The sequence below is a fragment of the Labrus bergylta genome, chromosome 23 (assembly GCF_963930695.1).
Source record: "Labrus bergylta chromosome 23, fLabBer1.1, whole genome shotgun sequence".
Lineage (NCBI taxonomy): Eukaryota > Metazoa > Chordata > Actinopteri > Labriformes > Labridae > Labrus > Labrus bergylta.
This window is the reverse complement of record NC_089217.1, coordinates 5,102,642-5,121,134: the sequence shown is the minus strand read 5'-3', so window position 1 is coordinate 5,121,134 and position 18,493 is coordinate 5,102,642. Positions and strand designations below refer to the sequence as shown.

At 42.8% G+C, this 18,493-nt stretch overlaps 1 protein-coding gene across 14 annotated transcripts in view; it reads right to left on the bottom strand.

Moving 5' to 3' along the window:
• ppfia2 (PTPRF interacting protein alpha 2) overlaps positions 1 to 18,493 on the bottom strand; it is a 141,015-nt gene that overhangs the window by 30,224 nt on the left and 92,298 nt on the right. For all 14 annotated transcript variants that reach the window (XR_010665110.1, XM_065951048.1, XM_065951045.1 and 11 more), the window contains 5 exons: positions 11,669 to 11,770; positions 8,437 to 8,601; positions 7,550 to 7,624; positions 3,518 to 3,628; positions 472 to 693 (listed from right to left, as the gene is read on the bottom strand). Coding sequence is in view for 13 of the 14 variants with exons in the window: in XM_065951048.1 (XP_065807120.1) it covers positions 472 to 693; positions 3,518 to 3,628; positions 7,550 to 7,624; positions 8,437 to 8,601; positions 11,669 to 11,770 (675 nt within the window). In the remaining variant the exon portion in view is untranslated. The remainder of the gene's footprint in view (positions 1 to 471; positions 694 to 3,517; positions 3,629 to 7,549; positions 7,625 to 8,436; positions 8,602 to 11,668; positions 11,771 to 18,493) is intronic.

Sequence of the window (18,493 nt, the reverse complement as noted above, 5' to 3'; positions counted from 1 at the left end):
GTTATCTTGTAATTGCAAGTTAATGACAAAAGCATCCACTCTTTTAGCAGAAAGCAGATTTTCATGCTTTACGTGTTGGAACTTTAACCGAATATCCTTTAAGAACAAAAGTGAGACAGATGCTTGTTTTTCCTTTGATTTTTTGAGCGTTGGCGTGTGTCCTTGAAAAGTGTTTTTTTTTACTGGCAACAGGGATTTGATTATTAGAATATTGCTAAGCACAGATATTTATAGTTTCACCTGCTTGTGTCAACTAAAATATACCTTTTCATTTTGTGTATGTTACTTTAACGAAGCCTTGAATTCTGTATGCATGTTTCTGTGTGGACAGCAGACACATACAGTAATAAAAAAGGGATTGTGTTAGTGTGTGAGTTTATGCTAATAGAGCTTTATTTAGCCTCCTGCTGGCCCTCTTTGAAGTCTCCCTTGCCAATGTTATTCCCTTTGCAAATGCATGTGCGCAGTAACCTCTTTGATGTCCCTCTGGTACTTGTTGTTCATCTCCTCGGACTTGATGAGGTCCTTGCGGGCGGTCTCCAGCTCCAGCTCCACCTCGGAGACGCGGGACGAGAGCGACGACATGCGCTCCTTCATCTGGGCCAGCTCGTAGTTCTGCTTCTCCAGCAGGTCCTGCAGCTCCACCACCTGGCTCGCCTCGTGGGCCGACTCCAGAGAGCCGTTCGACAGGCGCTGGTGGAGAGAGGAGTTAAAGAAGGGACTTAGCTTTAGGTTGGCAACAATGTAAGTTTATGTGTGAATTAGCAACATTAGCAAGATTCACAACCAAACAGATGAAAAACATCTTCCTGATTTCTGTCATTCCCTGGCTTCTTGTTATGTGCTCAAGTGGGTCTTGACAAATCAGCCTCGCTCCCACTTCAGGTAGCATTTCTTCCTCTGAGAGTTACACATTTTAGCACTCTAATAAATTCAGACTCAGGAGCTCGAGGCTCTGTCTGTTCCCCTGCTTTGATTTTGGATCGTGACAAAAAAACTCCATTGGCAAAGAATTTGCTTTGACACTTGCATTAGTGATATGATTTGTTCTCACTCTGCGCAGCTCCGCGGGTCTCTGCATGAGGTTGATGAACGAGGGGAAGAGACAGAGAACTATCAAACCCGGAGGTTTAGAGCCAAGAAAGACGATAAAATCAGAAAACATTTAATTCAATTTCTAAATAAAGTGCTTCCCCGTACACGCAAATGTAATTATCGTTAAACAGGTGAAGATGAAGATGGCACTATTCTCCATCTGTCAAGACAAGTCTAATAGGGCCTCTCTTGATTAATGCTTCACCAAATCAGGGAAAAGGTCCAACTAAATCACACCACTGATTTTAATAACAGGGCTCCAACACTAGACCGCTCTCATTAAAAAAAAAAAAGGGACAGGATTTAGGGCCTTTATTTGAATGCAGAATGTCTCCACAGTCCCATAGATGATGCATAATGCAAGTGTGTTCTCTCCCGTTTACGACTGAGAGAGAAATAATGCTTTGATGCTTTTATGATCTGCAAGTTAAATCTGCATGAACATGAGCAAAATCATTTTAAGGGTCATATTAATCCAAACTAAAATTTCTGGGTGGTAAGATCATAGACTGTCTAAAACACAGATGTCTCAGTGATGTCACCCCATTGGTTTATGAAGTCTGGAAGGCTATCAATGGTGGTCACCATATTGGAAATTCTATCTCAAGCTAACTTCCGATCAATCTAACAACAGGCAAAGAGCTAACCTGTAATTATGCAAATGTATGCATAACTCTTATGCCTTGATGTTCCTGTGTGCATGTGTACTTACAAAGATATGAGCCATTGATACCAAATTAATGTTTGGTGACAAGCTGTAAACGTGTTTAATCGTGCTGTATAAATGGGAGTTTTAATATGGGACCAGATGGTGGTTCCTTTGCTTTTAGAACCAGCCTCAAGTGGATACTTGAGGAACTGCAGTTTGTTACATTCCTGCATTTGCATCATTTTTCATCACCAGAGGTAGACCCATCTCATTCTAGCAGTTTGAGAGCTCTGTGTGGGTCAATATGCACTTCAAGAGCTGCTTCCTCTTCACCTCTGACTCCTCCTCTTTCCAACCAGTCACATTCACCACAACCAAAGGACGCAGAATCTGAAGATTCTCTCTTCTGAGGAGCTGTCATCCTCGCTTTTGACGGCGACCGCTGCTACATGTGTGACTGCAGTGACATTGAATAATCTGACCCCTTACTGTCACGCTCGCACATTTTAGCAGTTTAGCACAGGTGTGCCATTTTCATCTACAATCGACACCGGCGCAAATAACAATAAGGCTTGCTCATTTTCACTCCTTTTATCTTCACAGAACAGAGCAGATGATCCTGTCACCTCATTAGTAACAACACACTCCTCATCTTCTAACTCCTGCTCCCCCCACCCTCCTTCCTCCTCTAGCAGACCAGACGAGTAATAGCATCTCCATTGATCTTCCCAGGTAGCCTCTGTTTAGAAGCTGTGCGCTGCATGTAAATAGGATTTTATTAAGTCAACGCTGGGAGTTGTGGTTGGTTGTTTTAGGCTCTGATGATGCACTGTCTGCTTTCTAGAATCCAGTAAATATGGAAGATGTTATCCCTTTCTTTATGAATTAATAATTAGGGGGGAAATCTGTATGCAGCTCTGCAGGTTCACGTGTGCTCCTGCATAATGAGGGCGGCGGAGGTCACAGTCAGAGCTCTTACAACCGACTGTGAGTCACCTTCAAGCATCGACAGAGCTAATGTAACATCAGAGCCTTCTTACTGTGCAATCAAAACCTCGAACAATGTGTTGAAGTGTGTGGAACTGAACATTTAAAAACCAGTGGGAACTACAGGCCAGTTGATCATGAGTGTAAAAACATCTGAGGATGATGTAACCGTCGTTTCATGGAAATATTTGGAATGTTTAGAATACAAACTGCGTCCTGGACCACAGACAATATTGGGAATATCAGGATCTAGAACAGATGCACACATCTGGACTGTGGCTGAACTTGGAAGGTGATAGAGTTGCTTTCATATTTCTTCATGATGTACAAATAAACTTCTTATTTCAAGACTGAAAACAAACTGTTATCGTTTTCCATTTTTTTAAATACAAACTCCTGAACCTAAAAGCAACATATGAGGGAATTTGGTTTGGTGCACTTTGGCGCCCACCGCAGGTTCCTGCATGCAACTGCACTGTCAAAAGACAAATAGTGCTGTTACAAACAGCCGTGTTGACTGATAAGTTACAATGGATTGGGCGAAAATATGACTCTGCTAGTCCGTGGTTTGCAAACTGTTTGCATGTTGAGAATGTGAAATAAATGCCTAACAGGAAGTGCGCTAATCGCTAACCACTTGCTATACAGGAAGCCCAAAAAAAAAGTTGGCTTCTGCTCCCATAGAGTTGTTGTTATCAAATGGCTGCTTGCATGTTGAGACTTGCAAGCGGTTGGCAATAAAGCATAAAGCACCGTGTGTAAAATAACTGTGCTTTTTTTCCACACCTTGCTGTGGACCTTCTGTTGAGCCTCAGTTCCTTCCAGTATGTCCTCTCCTCCATCTCCCGACGCCACTTTCCTCTGGATGTGAGCATTTTGTTCCCGTAAGGCCACGATCTGGGGGAGGAAAAAACAAACACAAATCCACGTTAAAAAATACACACAATGTGACAAATTCCTGCAAAGGAACAATGCACTGCGGAGCTTCACAGCTAGGAAAGAAAATCAGACTGTCAGTAGTTTGAATATGTGGTTTCACAGGACAAGAAGACTCTGCTGGAAAAACTCAGCGTTTGTTCGGGCACGGCTTCCGCTTATCATGCCTCCTTCTTACGCAACGGCAGTTAATTACAATCCGTCCCTCCGTCGGAATTTATTGAACTTGAAGCCGCAAATATGCGACACAGATACAATCACTATAATTATCGTGTTCTCTGGCCCTCGTGTCTCGTTTCACCACCTGAAAAAGAGCGTCCTGAAGTCGTAACCCTGTCAGAGAAATGACCGGCAACAACAGTAATTATGAGGAAGAGGAGAAAGGTAGACAAGGTGTTCTTGGCTGCTACACGTGTCTCATAAAGAATTTGAAGTGTGGGAGACTCAGTGGAGCCTGTTCTTCTTTCAAAACAAGACTCCAGAACTTCAAACATGTGGGGGGAAAAGGTTTGAAGCTAATCATTGAAAAATGGCCAACAAAATATGGTGTCTTCTTTGGAAAACTTTTGGAGGCCCTTTTATTTGGAGAGGGGGGAATTGCACGCCTCTTCAAAAAACATATTCGCACTGAAGGAAAGAAAAACAATCAATGACGAGACTATCAATAAAATAAGCATTGCTTTGACCTCAAATCCTCTGTGTTTGAACTTTGAAGGCAGCAAAATGATTTTCTGCTCGTCACCACTTTAAATGACTCTCGGACATCGATTCTGCGGACTCCACCTGAAACGGCTCGGCTTCTCCTGCGCCGTTTCAACACCCGCTACACTGTTCCATTATTTTTAAACGAGGGCAATAATTATGCCAGCCGTATGTTTCTGTAACATCATTCTGAGACGGTCTGTCGTTTTTTTTTTTGTTTCTTCCCCTGCTCAGAGATCAAACGCTAACATCAACCCCCCCTGTGACATGGAGGACAAAACAAATGATGGATGAATGGATGCAGGTCATTACAGTCAGGAGGAGGTCTTTTCCAGAACATGGTTGCCTGTTTGTTACCGTTTGATTTTTGCTGATCTAACGTCTCATCAAAGGCAGACATCTAACACGAGGGGGGGGGATTTTATGATCTGTTTTTAGCACCACTGTCTTGGGCCTGAGAGGTTGGACAGATGTGTGAAGAGGAGGTAAGGGAGGGGTGGAGGGGAGAGTTGTGGAGGGGAGAGGGGGGAGGGTTTCTTAAGAGTCTGAAAGATTGATTTAGTGAAGGTGAGAGCTGGGGGGGGGAGAATCTCAGGCTGCTGCAATGCGCTTAAATTACAATCAATCACACACAGTGGAGCAAATATATGTGCACGTGCACAAATTGATGCATTTATGCACACATTCATGGGTAAGATCTTAATAAACTCTTGCACTTTTAAAGCGATTTTCACATTCATTTGGGTGTTAAAATTGTGGTTTTTGATGTGGCATCATAAACATCCTCGAATGAATTCCAACAAACATTAAGTGTTTGTTCTAGAGAGCGTATTGCAATCAGCGGCAGTAATCAGTGCGTGGCCACTTAAACACCTGTGACTGCATGAGGTCAAAGATCAACGATTTCATCAGGCACGGCCGTGTTGTCAGAAATCCCGGCGGGGGTGGGGAGAAAGGACTCCTACCAGACCTCCATCACAAATCAATTACCGGTTCACAGGCTCCCGGCTCTGCACCGCCTCCCTGGAGCCTGTGAGGTGCGGACTTTTTTTTCTTTTTTTTTTATTCTGCAAAGAAGGTTTAACTGCCTTCTTCCAGCGCCTCAAGGTCCAATCACTCATCTGTCCGTCGCTCTGACAACTGTAGTGTTAACCATTTACGAGGGGACAGCCGGGCAGATGTACTGTGTGGGCTTTTCTAACCTCGGCTGTTTGATGTGAGAAATATCTTCAAAGTGCTGCGTCCTCTCTACAGACACGTGTGTCAGGGAGTTAACAGTTCAAAAAGCAGACTTTTGTAAAGAAAAATGAGAGACAGCTTTGGGAACTGAGGGCCTGTCAAATTATGTTTTAACTGTTCACTCCTTTTCCCCCTCATTCTCATACTGGGTCTGCTTGGTAATAGTGGACCACATGTTAGCTGTTTTCACACATGCACTCCTGAAAATTTCTAGAAAATCTGACAAAGGTTACTCCTGAAGTCTTTCTGAGATTCTTTTTTTAAATATGCACGTCACAGCAGGAGGCTGTTCCTGACGCTATGTTTACATCTATTTCCACATAATCACAGTATCAGTAGTAGAGGAGAAACATGCTGGCTTACAGGAAAAAAATGAAGCGGTTTCATTCACGTTCACTGAGATTGCAGGAAAAATCGGGTGAAGTCAGAGTGAAAAATGTGGCTGTTTATGTTCAAAGATGCAGTTCGCCCCCAAAAATGTCAGGACGTTTTGTGCAAAGCTGAATAGGGCTTCAGTCGGCACATTTCTCATAGTTGCAGTTGCAGAAATAAAAAGCCTCAAACACATCCAGCAGCTGTAGCTAAGTATGCGCCAGGCTAAAGCTAATTTAACCAGCCGAAACAAACCAGCGGTCTCCTACTTTAGCTGGTTAGTAGCCACAAGTCTGGCTAAAGTTAAAGGAAACCACCTAAACAAACCATCAGTTTCAAAACAATGTTAGCTAGATAGCATCTGTAAGAAAGGCTGAAGCTAAACCGCCTACTGAAACCAAAGGTCCCCCAGCCACCTTAGCTAGCCAATGAGTTATCAGCCTGGCCAAAGCTTACTGAATAAGCCATAAAAAAAAGCATCGAAGATCTTTGTAAGCTAGTTAGCAGCTTAGCGCTATGCTCCAGAAACCAGAAGTCTCCCAACAATGTTAGCTATCTTGCATCTAAAAACTAGGCCAAATGCACTCACCTAATAAAGCCAGACTTTTTCCTGGCCCCTGAAAAAGGGTGATTTAGAGAATCAAATAAATATCATGAACGGATAACAACTTGTCCGCTGAGAAAATGTGCAGCGAGGGGCAGCCTTAACACCCTTCCACCCAAACACATCATCACCATTTGACTCCTCACCTGACCTCTAATTAATACAAACACCTCATAACGACCTGCTTCTGCTTCCCACCTGCCAATTCTATTTCTGTCTCCTGCCACTCTTACTGCTTTCCCCCCTTCCATCTCCTCGCTGTCTGTCCCCCCCCATCCAATCCACACTGCTCTCTCCCTCTTCTCCACTTTTCCCTTCTCATTTCCCTCTCCTCGTCAACTTATACTCCAGGCCTGAGAGTCAGACTGGCATGTCTGACAGGCTGTGAAGTGGCAGCCTGAGGGTTTTTTTTTTTTTTCTCAGCTGGAACATGACCATCTGCATCGCAATGCCTGCTAAGGTACTCCTGTATGCCCGAGACGGGAGGTTGAGGACGAGTTCGATCCAACACAACTGTTGAAGGAGGCCAAATTTTTTGTGTCAGACCTTCGCTACAGTCACACAATGTTATCACTTTGTGCTGCTTCCTGTCAACAAGAGGGAGAGTGAAGCCTGCAGAGTTGCTTAGGTTCGAGTGGATATTGAAGTTAGGATAAAGAATTGAACATATTTCCGGTCCAATCACAGAGTGTATTAAATTTATATCCACAGAAACAAGCAGCACAAAATCCTGTACTTCAGTTTTGTTATTCTGAACATGTTTACAGTATGCATTATTTATGCTATGATGACTTTTTCTTAATTATACTTGAATTGTACACGTCAAAAAACGTTACATAAATCTATACCTATGAATATTCTATGTATCCATCCATCCCCATTGGAAATACAATACGACATACAACACACAGTAGATTCAAATCCACCTGTCATATCTTCAACATTAATGCTGCGGCAGGTCTTACCTCCTGATTGGCTGCAGTAAGCTCCTCCTCCAAGGCGGAAACCCTCTCCAGTGACACTCGTAGTCGCTCTCTAACCTAAAAAGTCACAGAACACAAACACATGTTACAACCTACCACATAGGTAGTGTGGGATGCATTTACACAGAGAAGGACTGACAGCTGTGTGTCTGTTTTTAATTCCAGCGTGAGCAATGAAGGGGTTAACACAGCAGCAGAGCGAGCTGTCCTCTTTTCCTCCCTTAGCCTCACAATAACACTTTGCTGTGGCTTCAAAGCAGCGTTATGAGGCTTTTAAAGCGCCCGGCTGCTGAGAGGACGTTCCCCGCATGCACTCCTCTCTCGCTCTGTGAAAAAAAAACCTCAGAGTGTCTTCATGTGTTGTGGCTGTGTTTGCACCATGTGGTGACCGTGCACTACTACTACTCCTGCTGCTGCTGCTGCTGCTGCCCAATAGGACACCGGATCTCAGAGGAGGTTGATCCTGGATTAGAGGTTAGCTGGCGTCTGAATAGGGATGTCCCCCCCCCCCCCCCCCCCCCCTCCTTTAGCTGCACAAGACAGCGTTTATTCCTTTGGAAAGCATGCTTTATAAAAATGATGGCTTTTAGCGTAGAGGATGAATGGATTAAGAAGGGGCGGTGGGTTATATCATTGAGGGGTCAAAGACCAGAGATCAGCAGGCTGTGAGGACGCAGGAGAAATGCTGTTGGAGAGGCTAAAACTGAGAAATTGATGCATGATTTTAACTGCGCAACTATAAAATATGTCACCGTTTCAAATATGCTACATGGCCACACAGAAGTTGTAAATGCAACTGAACATTTAGAGATACATCCAGAGTTTTGAAAGAAGACAAAGTTTGACACAGTGTGTGAAAACGTACATACCTTCTCATCGAGGGCTTTGTGGTGTTCAAACAAGGACTTCAGCGCTTTTAGAACCTCGACTTCGCTGGAGACCCCAGAGGGAGACTGAGCCTGCCGCTTGACCACCGTCATACGAAGAGAGCGCTCGTGTCGGGACACCAGACACTCCAGATGTTCAAGCAGCAGCTGAAAACACAGGGAGGTAAATCACTGTCATGATCAACACAACTTTCAGATTTTTAAATCCTAATCACAGCAGTATATTTGATGAGACGCAGAGAGAGGGGTGACGGACCTCATAATAATTTGGGGTGAAGCAAAACTTGAGGGGTTGTTTAATTACAACCGACCTGTTTAGTCTTTGTCATTGTTCTTCTGCACGTGTGTGTCAGTGTCCAGTTCCAACAGGATTCTGATTCAGGCCGCGTTAAAAAAAAGTAGTGTGGACAGCCACACTTGTATATTTGTGTCTATTCTTAGTTGAGGTATGAAAGATGCCTCGCCGAAAAAAGTCATTAAAAATCCACTCGAAAGGAAGCCGCAATCCTTCCAGGAGTGCACAACGGGGATTATGCTAATCTGGGTTACTAGGTAGCATGACATGTCAGCTGCCAGCACAAGGACAGAGGAGATAAGATGCAGGGCTGCAGGGCTGACTCCAGGAAAAACACAACAACAACGACAACAACAACAACAACTGGGAGCCAACCAGGAGGATGTGACTAGGGGAGGCACAAAAACTAGTTTGGCCACAGAAATAAAACAGTTTTCCTTTCATCCATTGTCAAATCAGTGCAGAACATCGTCTGCTTTAATTTCCCTTTGTTGTCCATTGGAGTTGGATTTTAGGAACACTCTCTTTGCTGATGGAAATCTCCACATTATATTCCCCGTCCTTCGTTCCAAAGAAATAGCATTATATACACAGGGTAATGATCTGTTTAGAGGTTGTAGTTCTAGTGTTTCCTAGAAAATCCCACCCTGGCGTCTTCCCTGACATTAATGTGCTTCACTGCTCTAAATAAAAAAACTGGATGGGAAGCCGGCAGACAAGCTGCAGCTGGATTAAATGTATGCTGTGGTTAACCTCGGTTTCACAATCTAATTCTAACTTCATATTGCTGGCTAGGGGCTGCATTTTTTAATCTAAAGAGCCATGATAGGTTGTTACAATACTTAAAAAAACAAGTATTATTTAACTTCAAATTGCTCCAAGTTTTTCTGAGTAGTTAAGTAAGAAAACAAAACAACCTTGGAGACGCTGTATAAGAGTTTGAATGAATCAAACCCATACAATTAAACAGATTCTCTTTTACAGGCTCAAAGACATGAAGTCACTGACTTTGCAAAAAGTTATTTTCATGTTTTTGCTCTTTAAAGGCTTTATTTCCGTGAGCACCAGCATGAAACCAAAACAACTCGCGGTGCACTGTTGTGTTAGCATGCTAATGCTAGCGATCTTTATTATGCTCGTATCTTCACACTGCATGTAAATTTACCTGAAATGAGCGTGATCTAGAAACACAGTTAAGCAGTGAGTACAGTATGTTATTCTTCTTTTCTCTAGTCCCTCAATTAAACTACTTTTATACACGAGGGGAGGAGTCAGCCGGCCGTCCGGGCGATGTAAACAAACTGAAGATATGACTCAGAAAACTCTGAAAACATCACAGACAGTGGGACTCGGGTGTAACACCCATTGTAGACAGTCATGACTCACAGAGTTATTTTCAGAGGTTATACTTGATTTCTATTATATTTAAGTGTGAAAAATCACATACAAAGCCTTTAAAGGAGCAGTACTTAACTCAGACACCTAGTGTTTAAAATGGGTACTGCAGTCCAAATTCAACAGGATGGGCGACACATATTCTATATCAAACATTTAATTAGACAGAAAGATGCAATTCACACTTTGAAAAGCTGTGCATTCTAGTTGATATAAGGACCCTCAGACCTTCGACTCCTTTAATAAGAGCATGAAGGAGACTTTAAAGGACTTTGAAGAGACTGAGTGTCGTCTCCTCTCCTGTCTGCCCTGACACAGCTGTCTCTTAGACTCTCATCAGCCGCCATCATGTCTCCGTACAGCATGTACTCCTGCACACTCGACAAAAACGCCAACTGCTGAGCCAATCGCCAAAGTGAAAGTGAAGAGTTTAGACTTAAGTACAGTCCTTAGAAGGAAAGCCATAATCTCCCGCTGTGTATTTTATATCCTTTTCTTTCTGTCCCTGTTGTGTCTACTGTAATAAATGTACATGTCATCACGATCTGCTGTCAGCTCCTCCGTCCGCTGAGTGTCTGCACATGCCTTCACATGCCTTCACAGATTCAATCATAAAAAAAACCTACAAGCGACTCCGACACAGCTTAATTAAAGTTTCTTGGTAATTGCCCATCAGAAGATTCCGAGGTGATAATAAAGTGAGAGAGTGAAAATTACTTTTTGTGCGACTTGCCTCGCTTTTTTTTTTTTACCCCCCCCCTTCGTTTTTTCTCAGTTGGTGTTGAGCTAAAATATTCTGCCTCCTCTCCTCCACCCAGAGAAAGATAACACAAGACTGCAAATTCACACTTAATCAGCAGAAGGATGAAAAACAGAGTCTTATCTGTCACTAGCACACTGGGCTTACTGCCCCCCCCCCCCCTCCAAATAAAAAGAAAGACGATGCAGCTCCTCAAAATTGAGCTGATCTGTTAACGTCTTTAGTTTTTCTTTTTTTTGTCCCTTGAAGTGTTTGACCTGGACACATCGGGACATCTTTGCCATTTGGACTTAGTTTTACTGTTGAGCAGCCATCCATGTAAAGTAGGGGTGGGGGTGGTTTTGGGGGGGGGGGGGGGGGGGGGGGGGGGGGGGGGGGGGGGACATTCAGGCGGAATGTGTGGAGCTAATGAGGTGTGTCTGAGAATTGGAAACAGACAGTGCACATGGTCGCTTCAGTGCTTCCACAGCCTCAAAACTGTCCCCACCTGATAGCTGAAGCTTTCTCAGGATGTTGTGTATCGCGCCGAGCAGCAGACCCCATTTTTTCTTTTTTTTTACAGCTTATGTGAAGAAAGTTTTGGGCAAGTTGCAAAAGAAGTTGAGGAATGTAATTCCTGAGGTTTCATGTGGATTTTTGGTGTGAATAAAAACCGTTTCAGATTTGCAGTGTTGACACGTCTTCTCACCTGAAACACAGCCTTTCAGTTACCAAATCCTGCAATCAGTGCAGCTAATAACTTAAAAGTGTGTGTCGATGCTCACCCTGGTGTTGTTCCTCTCGGCTTTGAGCTCGGAGATCTCCTCCTCCTTCTCCAGCAGGTTCTCCCTGCAGGCGTTCAACTCTTTGGTCAGCGCAGCGAACTCCTGAGCAACACAAATGAGAAGAAGAGAGAGAGAGAGAGAGAGAGAGAGAGAGAGAGAGAGGAAAGAGTCAGCGTCATTCAATACTCATGCCTGCAGCCCCTTCATGATGTAAGTGGCAGTGAGGCGATGCAACATGAAGCAGCAGGGTATCGACAGATGAGCGCTCGTCGTATAGAAGATGGACGACGCATGTATCAAAGAGTAAACTCGAGAAATGCCAAAACCAGCTTGCAGTGAAAGTTATTGATGTTACTTTTGGGAGTTTGAAGGTCTTTTATGTTTCAACAACTGACATAGAAAACGGTTTCTGTTAAAAACTCGTTCAATAATTTGACATTTTATCTCATGATCACTGTGATGTACTTGAACACACTCAGAGACAAGGCTAAAAAAAAATCATAAAATGACAGTTTACTCTAATAAGGAGGTAGATACCTTTAGGTAACCTATGGCACTTTGTAAAAAAAGTGAAGTATTAAATTGAGAACACTTAAACCAGGCTTTTACATTTTGGAAGGTGAGAATCGATTTCTTTGAGTAATAAGGAGAAAGGATTGAATGGTCTAAAAGGTAATCTGGGGATGAAAGAGGATTGGCTCCTCGCCGTGCCAGACGTAGTGGATTTACACCTCCAGTGCAGAGTGATGTCATGAGGAAAGACTGAGAGTTTCCTGCTTTGTGTTTACTATGGAGTCATACTACAAGGTGACAATCTCTGTACGGACAACAGCTGATCAGACAGACTACGAGGCCGCAGTTTGAGTCATAAAAATGTTCTTCAGAGGCAGAAATCATGCCACAGGTTGAGTCACAGAGGGCGGATTAGACTGAAAATAAGGAAGGTGAGGAGCAAAGTCATTTATGGAATGTTGCATAACACTGTTTTTCTCCTCCTACTACTACTGTTAGATAGTTGTATAGATAATGTTGATGGTGATGATGAAAAATAAAGAGAGAGGAGGAGTGAAATGTGGAGAAGAAGGAGAGTGAGAAAGGGGAGGATTTAGATAAGTAGGAAGTTAAAAAAGGAGAAGGAGAAGAGGAATAATTAGGAAGAGAAGAAAGGAGGAGGAGGAGGAGGAAGAGGATAGGAGATAAGGGATAAGAACAGAAGGAAAAGCCAAAGGAAGAGAAAATAGTGGGAAGTAAAGAAAAAAGGAGGAAAAGGAGAGAGGAAGAAGCTGAAGGGAGAAAATGAAGAATATTGAAAACATTTAAGAGGAAGAGACGAGACGTAAACAGCAAAGAAGAAAAGGTAGAAGAGAAGTAAAAGAAGACGAGGAAGAGGAAAAGGAGAGGAAGGAGGAGAGGAGAAGAAAAGGGGTCCACTGACTGAGAATTCTAACCAAGTGGAATAAAATATTTCTGTTTCAAGGACTGTATTTGAAATCACTGAATTGAACACCAACCACAGCGTGCAGCATGAACGGCAAAAACAAAAACAAACGATCGAGGTGATGCTCTTCAAGATTCTGTCTCAAATTTGAAGATTCTCAGAAGCGAAGAAATGCAAACTTTTCATTAAGAGACCATTCGATCTGAATCATGCCGCCACAACTTTTTTCCCCCCCGTCAGCTTCGCCCTCTCGACTTCTTCCTGCAGGATTCAATTAAGCCTGATTTACATTTAAACTCCAATTACTGCCTGATCACCAACAATCCACAAACACAATCCTCCAGGGCAAACTTTCAATTCACAAACTCACGCAGGGTTTTTGGGGCTATATTCCTTTGACTGACAGTACGAGCTGGAGTAAACAGCCATGAGAGGAGGAAAGACAGCCTGACTGTCATCGCCGTCTAAATCAAGCCTGGAACAGACGCGTCTGTGCAGCGGTCACGTCAGGCAGGTAGAGAGAGAAGACACGACTGTCTCGCTGTGACTCCTGAGCGAAGACGGGGTCGCCAGAGATTCTAATTTAGATCGAGCTGATGCGACACGTTAAGCAGAGTGCTGTTTGTTTGATTTCAGGAGGGAGAAAAAAGGGAAATGTTTGTGTTTATTTGAGCGTGCAGTGTGCAAAGACTTGTAGAAATTGATGCATACTGTAGCATAGCATGCTACTGAACAGCGAGGGGTTCAGAAAATATTGATTTAATCTCAATTTTAAACGTTAAAAAGCCACGAGGACTTAAAAAAATAAACCAAGAAGAAACCTCAAAACATATTTCTACTATTTTATATCTGCTTTACTTCATGTTGTCAAAAACACTCGCTCACTAACACGCACACACACTGTTAGCATCACCAACAAACACAAGCTAGTTCGCGAGCTAAATCATAACAAAAGATTCCCCCGGCAACCGGAGATCGGCAGCTATTTCCTGCCGACGTTTCTCTCGTTCATATCTGTCATGATGGGAAGGGGAAGACACATGAAACAGGCAAGCCTGCGGTTGCCATGGTGATCGTTGACGCTGTCTGAAAGGAAAAGCAGCGATATCAGAAAAAGAAATTGTGACACATATGGAACTAATGTTGTTGTTTTTTGATGGGACAAGATAAAATAATCCATGAGGAAAAGTGAAAGAATATTCATAAGTTGCATTTCTGGTGTTAGTTCTATGGTAATGCAGCACTAGAATCAAAATCAAGTGCTCAACATAAAATAAAAAACATCGTAAATCACTTCTCAGCAGCTGCCAGACAGATAAAAAACCAGTGATCTGTCTATCTGAGCACACATTGTCATTCAGACTCCGTGCACCATCTGCCCTTCAGCAGACGAGGACAATAACTCAGGGTTACAGACGAACTCCGGGGACTGTGACAACACCCGAGTCTCATCGCTACAGCGGCGCGACAAATCCTCATAGACCTTATAGAGCGACAAATCCTCATAGACCTTATAGAGCGACAAATCCTCCACACAAAGACACCATGCGCCGCGGAATCCACAAATTACTACAGACTTTTACATTTTTTTATGAGTGATGGTTTTGAAAAAGTCAAGTGGATTTACTCATGTTATCAAAGATCAGATGCAGCACGTAGAAAAATGAACACTTCCTGTCTTTCCGAGTGGGATAATTGGCAGGAAATGCCAGGATTCAAGTCAGATTATGATTATCTAGATACCACTCATATGGCAGTTGGACATACAGAGCTCTGAAGTCATGTTAGCGACGACAATTAAACAACATCTGGATTTACAATGTGAAGCTTACTGACAAGTATTTCAAATTTGATGACTTTTGCACATTCTTTTCTATGTATAAACTAACATCTGGTAAACAGTGTGAAACCCAAAAGAACCTGGTTAGGTTTAAAGAAGTACAAAATGACATATGCAACTGCCTAATATATAATTTAAACCATCTTTGCACTATATTGGACATAACTATGTACTGTACGTAATTTAGAAACTTTTACCTTAATTTCAAAAGAAATCAACTTCTTAAAAATAGTACTGAATATTTATTTCCCATGGTTATTAAATCAGATCTCAGGGACAAAATGTCTAATGTTTGTTTGACCCATCAATGACTTAAACTGCAGCACAGAGCAATGTTTCATGGTCTTCTTCATACTACATCATCTTAGTTTAAAACCATAAGCTAGAGGATAGAGTCCAGAAAATATGCTAATGGGTACCAGGGGTGGCCGTGGCTAAGTGGTAGAGTCTCTGAAACCAGTAGGTTAGGGGTCCTGCAGTCACATGTCGTCGAAGTGTACTTGGGCAGGACATTGAACCCCAAAATGCTCCAGCTGGCAGCATGTGAATGTATATGAATGGAGTTAATACCAATGGGCACTTCATGTAGCAGCCTCAGTGTCTGAATGTGGCGTGAATGGGTAATGTGATGTGAAGTGTTAAAGCACCTCGAGTGGTCAGAAGTCCACAAAAGCCCTATATACGGGTGAAAAAATGGATGGAAAATGGGAAAAAACATAATTGAGGGAATGGGGGCCTTGTCTATTTTTAGACAAAAATCTGATAATTTACATTTAGCAATATGCACACTGTTCAATTTGAACATCACCATATCCACATTACAAACACTGATTTTATTTGGTAGCCAGAATGATCCAATTTCCTCACAGTGATTATCACATTTTCATTCTCCATTAAATGATCTCGGAGCTAATCTGTAAATGAAGCTCTTGCATCATCATATCAGCGCTGCATTTTGCAAACTTGGTTTGTAGGTCACAAAAAAAAGAAGAAGCTTAGGGCACATAAATCTCCCTCTCAGGGGAATTAAGCTAATCACAGTCACCTCCTCTTTTTTTTAAAAAAAAGGCCCTTGTGCAAATTGCATCATTTGCTTTTAATGCTTTAGAGACCTCACAATCCCCCCCGCTGGTTCTGTGATAAAGCTCATCTTCCATAGCAACAGCCTCTATTACACTCTTTATTTGGAGCTCCTTTTTAAACCTTTCCTCTGAACCTGAATCTGATTTCAAGTGATCAGGGAAACCTCTTTTGTGTAACAATAGTGGCATCGTGTTTGGTCATTTATGTAGTTTTAGATTATAAGTTAAAGCATTATGTTACTATGGGCATCATTTCTTAGCCTACATAGGCTTCAGCCATTCCCTTATTTATCTATAAGCTCAAGATTTTACAGTCAAATATGGCAATGGAACTTTGTGTATTTCTATTACGCTGTGTCTGCAATTTACTGGCAAGATGTGTAATATATAGAAACATCAATATCGATACGAAGAGAGACAATCTAAAGTGTAACATATGCTCAACCACTCTTGTTTACAGTATATCCTAGCCCCACTGCATTATTCACAACATTGGAAAAGCAGCAAATGGAAAGTTTGTTTCTATCCGAAGATGTTTATTTTTCTCCATCTTTCAAGGAAAAACACAACCTGGTGAATTTCTATTCCCAGGAAGCGCTGCCTCCAGGCTCTGTTCTCATAAATAACCTGGAAATAGGATTGGTGGGACGGGGAGAGATAGAGGAAGCGAGGAGGCGGAATGCACTGTGGTGGAAACACAGCTCAGTGAGACAGAGAGAGGGGTGTAGAGTCCTGGCGTATAAAAAAAAAAAAGGTGAGGCACCTGCTGGAGCTCGCGTGACAGAGCGGCTTAGGCGCATCAGTTAAATGGACTTTCACCTCTGCTGCGCTTTTTACAAGCCGCGCCTATAGGTAGACGTTGATGTACAGCGTACAATTTCACATACAGCAGACTGTTGTTTTGGCCTGGGGAACTTTGTAAAGCTCCCCTCAGGGAAAGTTAGAGCACATGCTGATAAACCAGGATGCTGCTGTACACGGCTGAGATTTCAAACAAAATCAAGAGCTATGGTTAATGATGCATCCTCTTTTTTTAATCACAAACATAACAGGGAGAGCAGGTACAGACTGTACTCTTGGTTGCATTATTAAAAGACACCCAACTTTATCCAAGAACGAGCAAGCATGTGGCAACAGAAGCACAGGAAAACTTCAAGCAGATGCAGACACACTGAGTGTACAGCCGATCTGTCTATACTAGATGAGGCAAAGACATCGGGATAAAGAGAGAGACAAACAAAGGATTGAAACAAACAGACACGAGCATTTACATGGTGTAAGTTACAGTTTGTTTGGTGGGATACTGCGTCTGAGCTTTTTGAACAGCTTGTCCGCCCGTTCCTTCCAAGGTCGTTTAATCAGCAGCCATTTTTGATGAAGTGTTACGGCTTTATTTTTATAGTCCATTCAAACAGCTGGGGGTGTAAAATTCCACTTGGATGAGCTGAGGGGTTTTGCGCCAAGCCTCTCTCTAGCACTATTTTACCCATGACCTGCTGGACCACAAACCCACCTGACACCTCCCCCTTGTCCCCCCACTTCTCATTACCTGCGCAGACTGCCTAGCACTGCAGTATGTCAGGAGGTGTGTGTGTATGTGTGTGTGTGTGTAAGCATCTAGTCGGCCTAGAAGGTGAACTCTAAATTAAATGGTGGACAAGGCGTCCTCCCTGAGTGGGCCGACTGTCGGCTAAAATTACAGCAATAGCTCGATTTTTGTGTGCTTCGATCTGCAGGAGAGGTATGCTTCCAGGCTAAAAACAAAACCGCCGGCAATTGTGCATCACTCTCAGGAGAGACAGAGAAGTGTTGGTGTGATTGACGGCATGCTGATTCACCAAGCGAAACACAGAGAGAAGGTCGATATAAAAAAAAAAAAAGAAAAACACTGCCATCATCTCTTGCAGCTAAGCCTCAGGAATCTTTGTGATGAGCTACCGACAGCGCAATCTGAAAACACTAAAAAAGAAGCAAATAAGGTCAAAAAGAAGTCAATACAAGTTTAGAACGTAAACTCTAGACATTAAACTCCTCTGGGAATGCACCATGATTCAAATTAGGTGTCCACAGTGGTTCCACATGAGAACATCATTTGCAATAAACAAAAAACAGAAGCCTCACTGAGATATCTGTGGTCTCCCAATTAGTCCGTCGAAGTTCGAGAAAGCTCCACCGCACTGTAGGTCTTCAATATTTGATCAAAAATGTTATATTTACCGTGTGAGACCAAAAGGGAGGAGAGGACAGAGGGTGGGTGTAAATAAATGATGAGACGAGCCTTCTGCTGTCAATGCAAACGCTGCACTTCCCGCAGTGAGCAAATGTCTACACTCGCAGAGAAGTGACGCTGCAATAAAGTGGACTAAAGGCGCGTTTTCCACCTCAGGAACTTTCCCAAGGGACTAGGAACTCTGTTTTCATTGGGTTGAAATAAAGACCAGGGAACATCATTTCAAACCAATAAG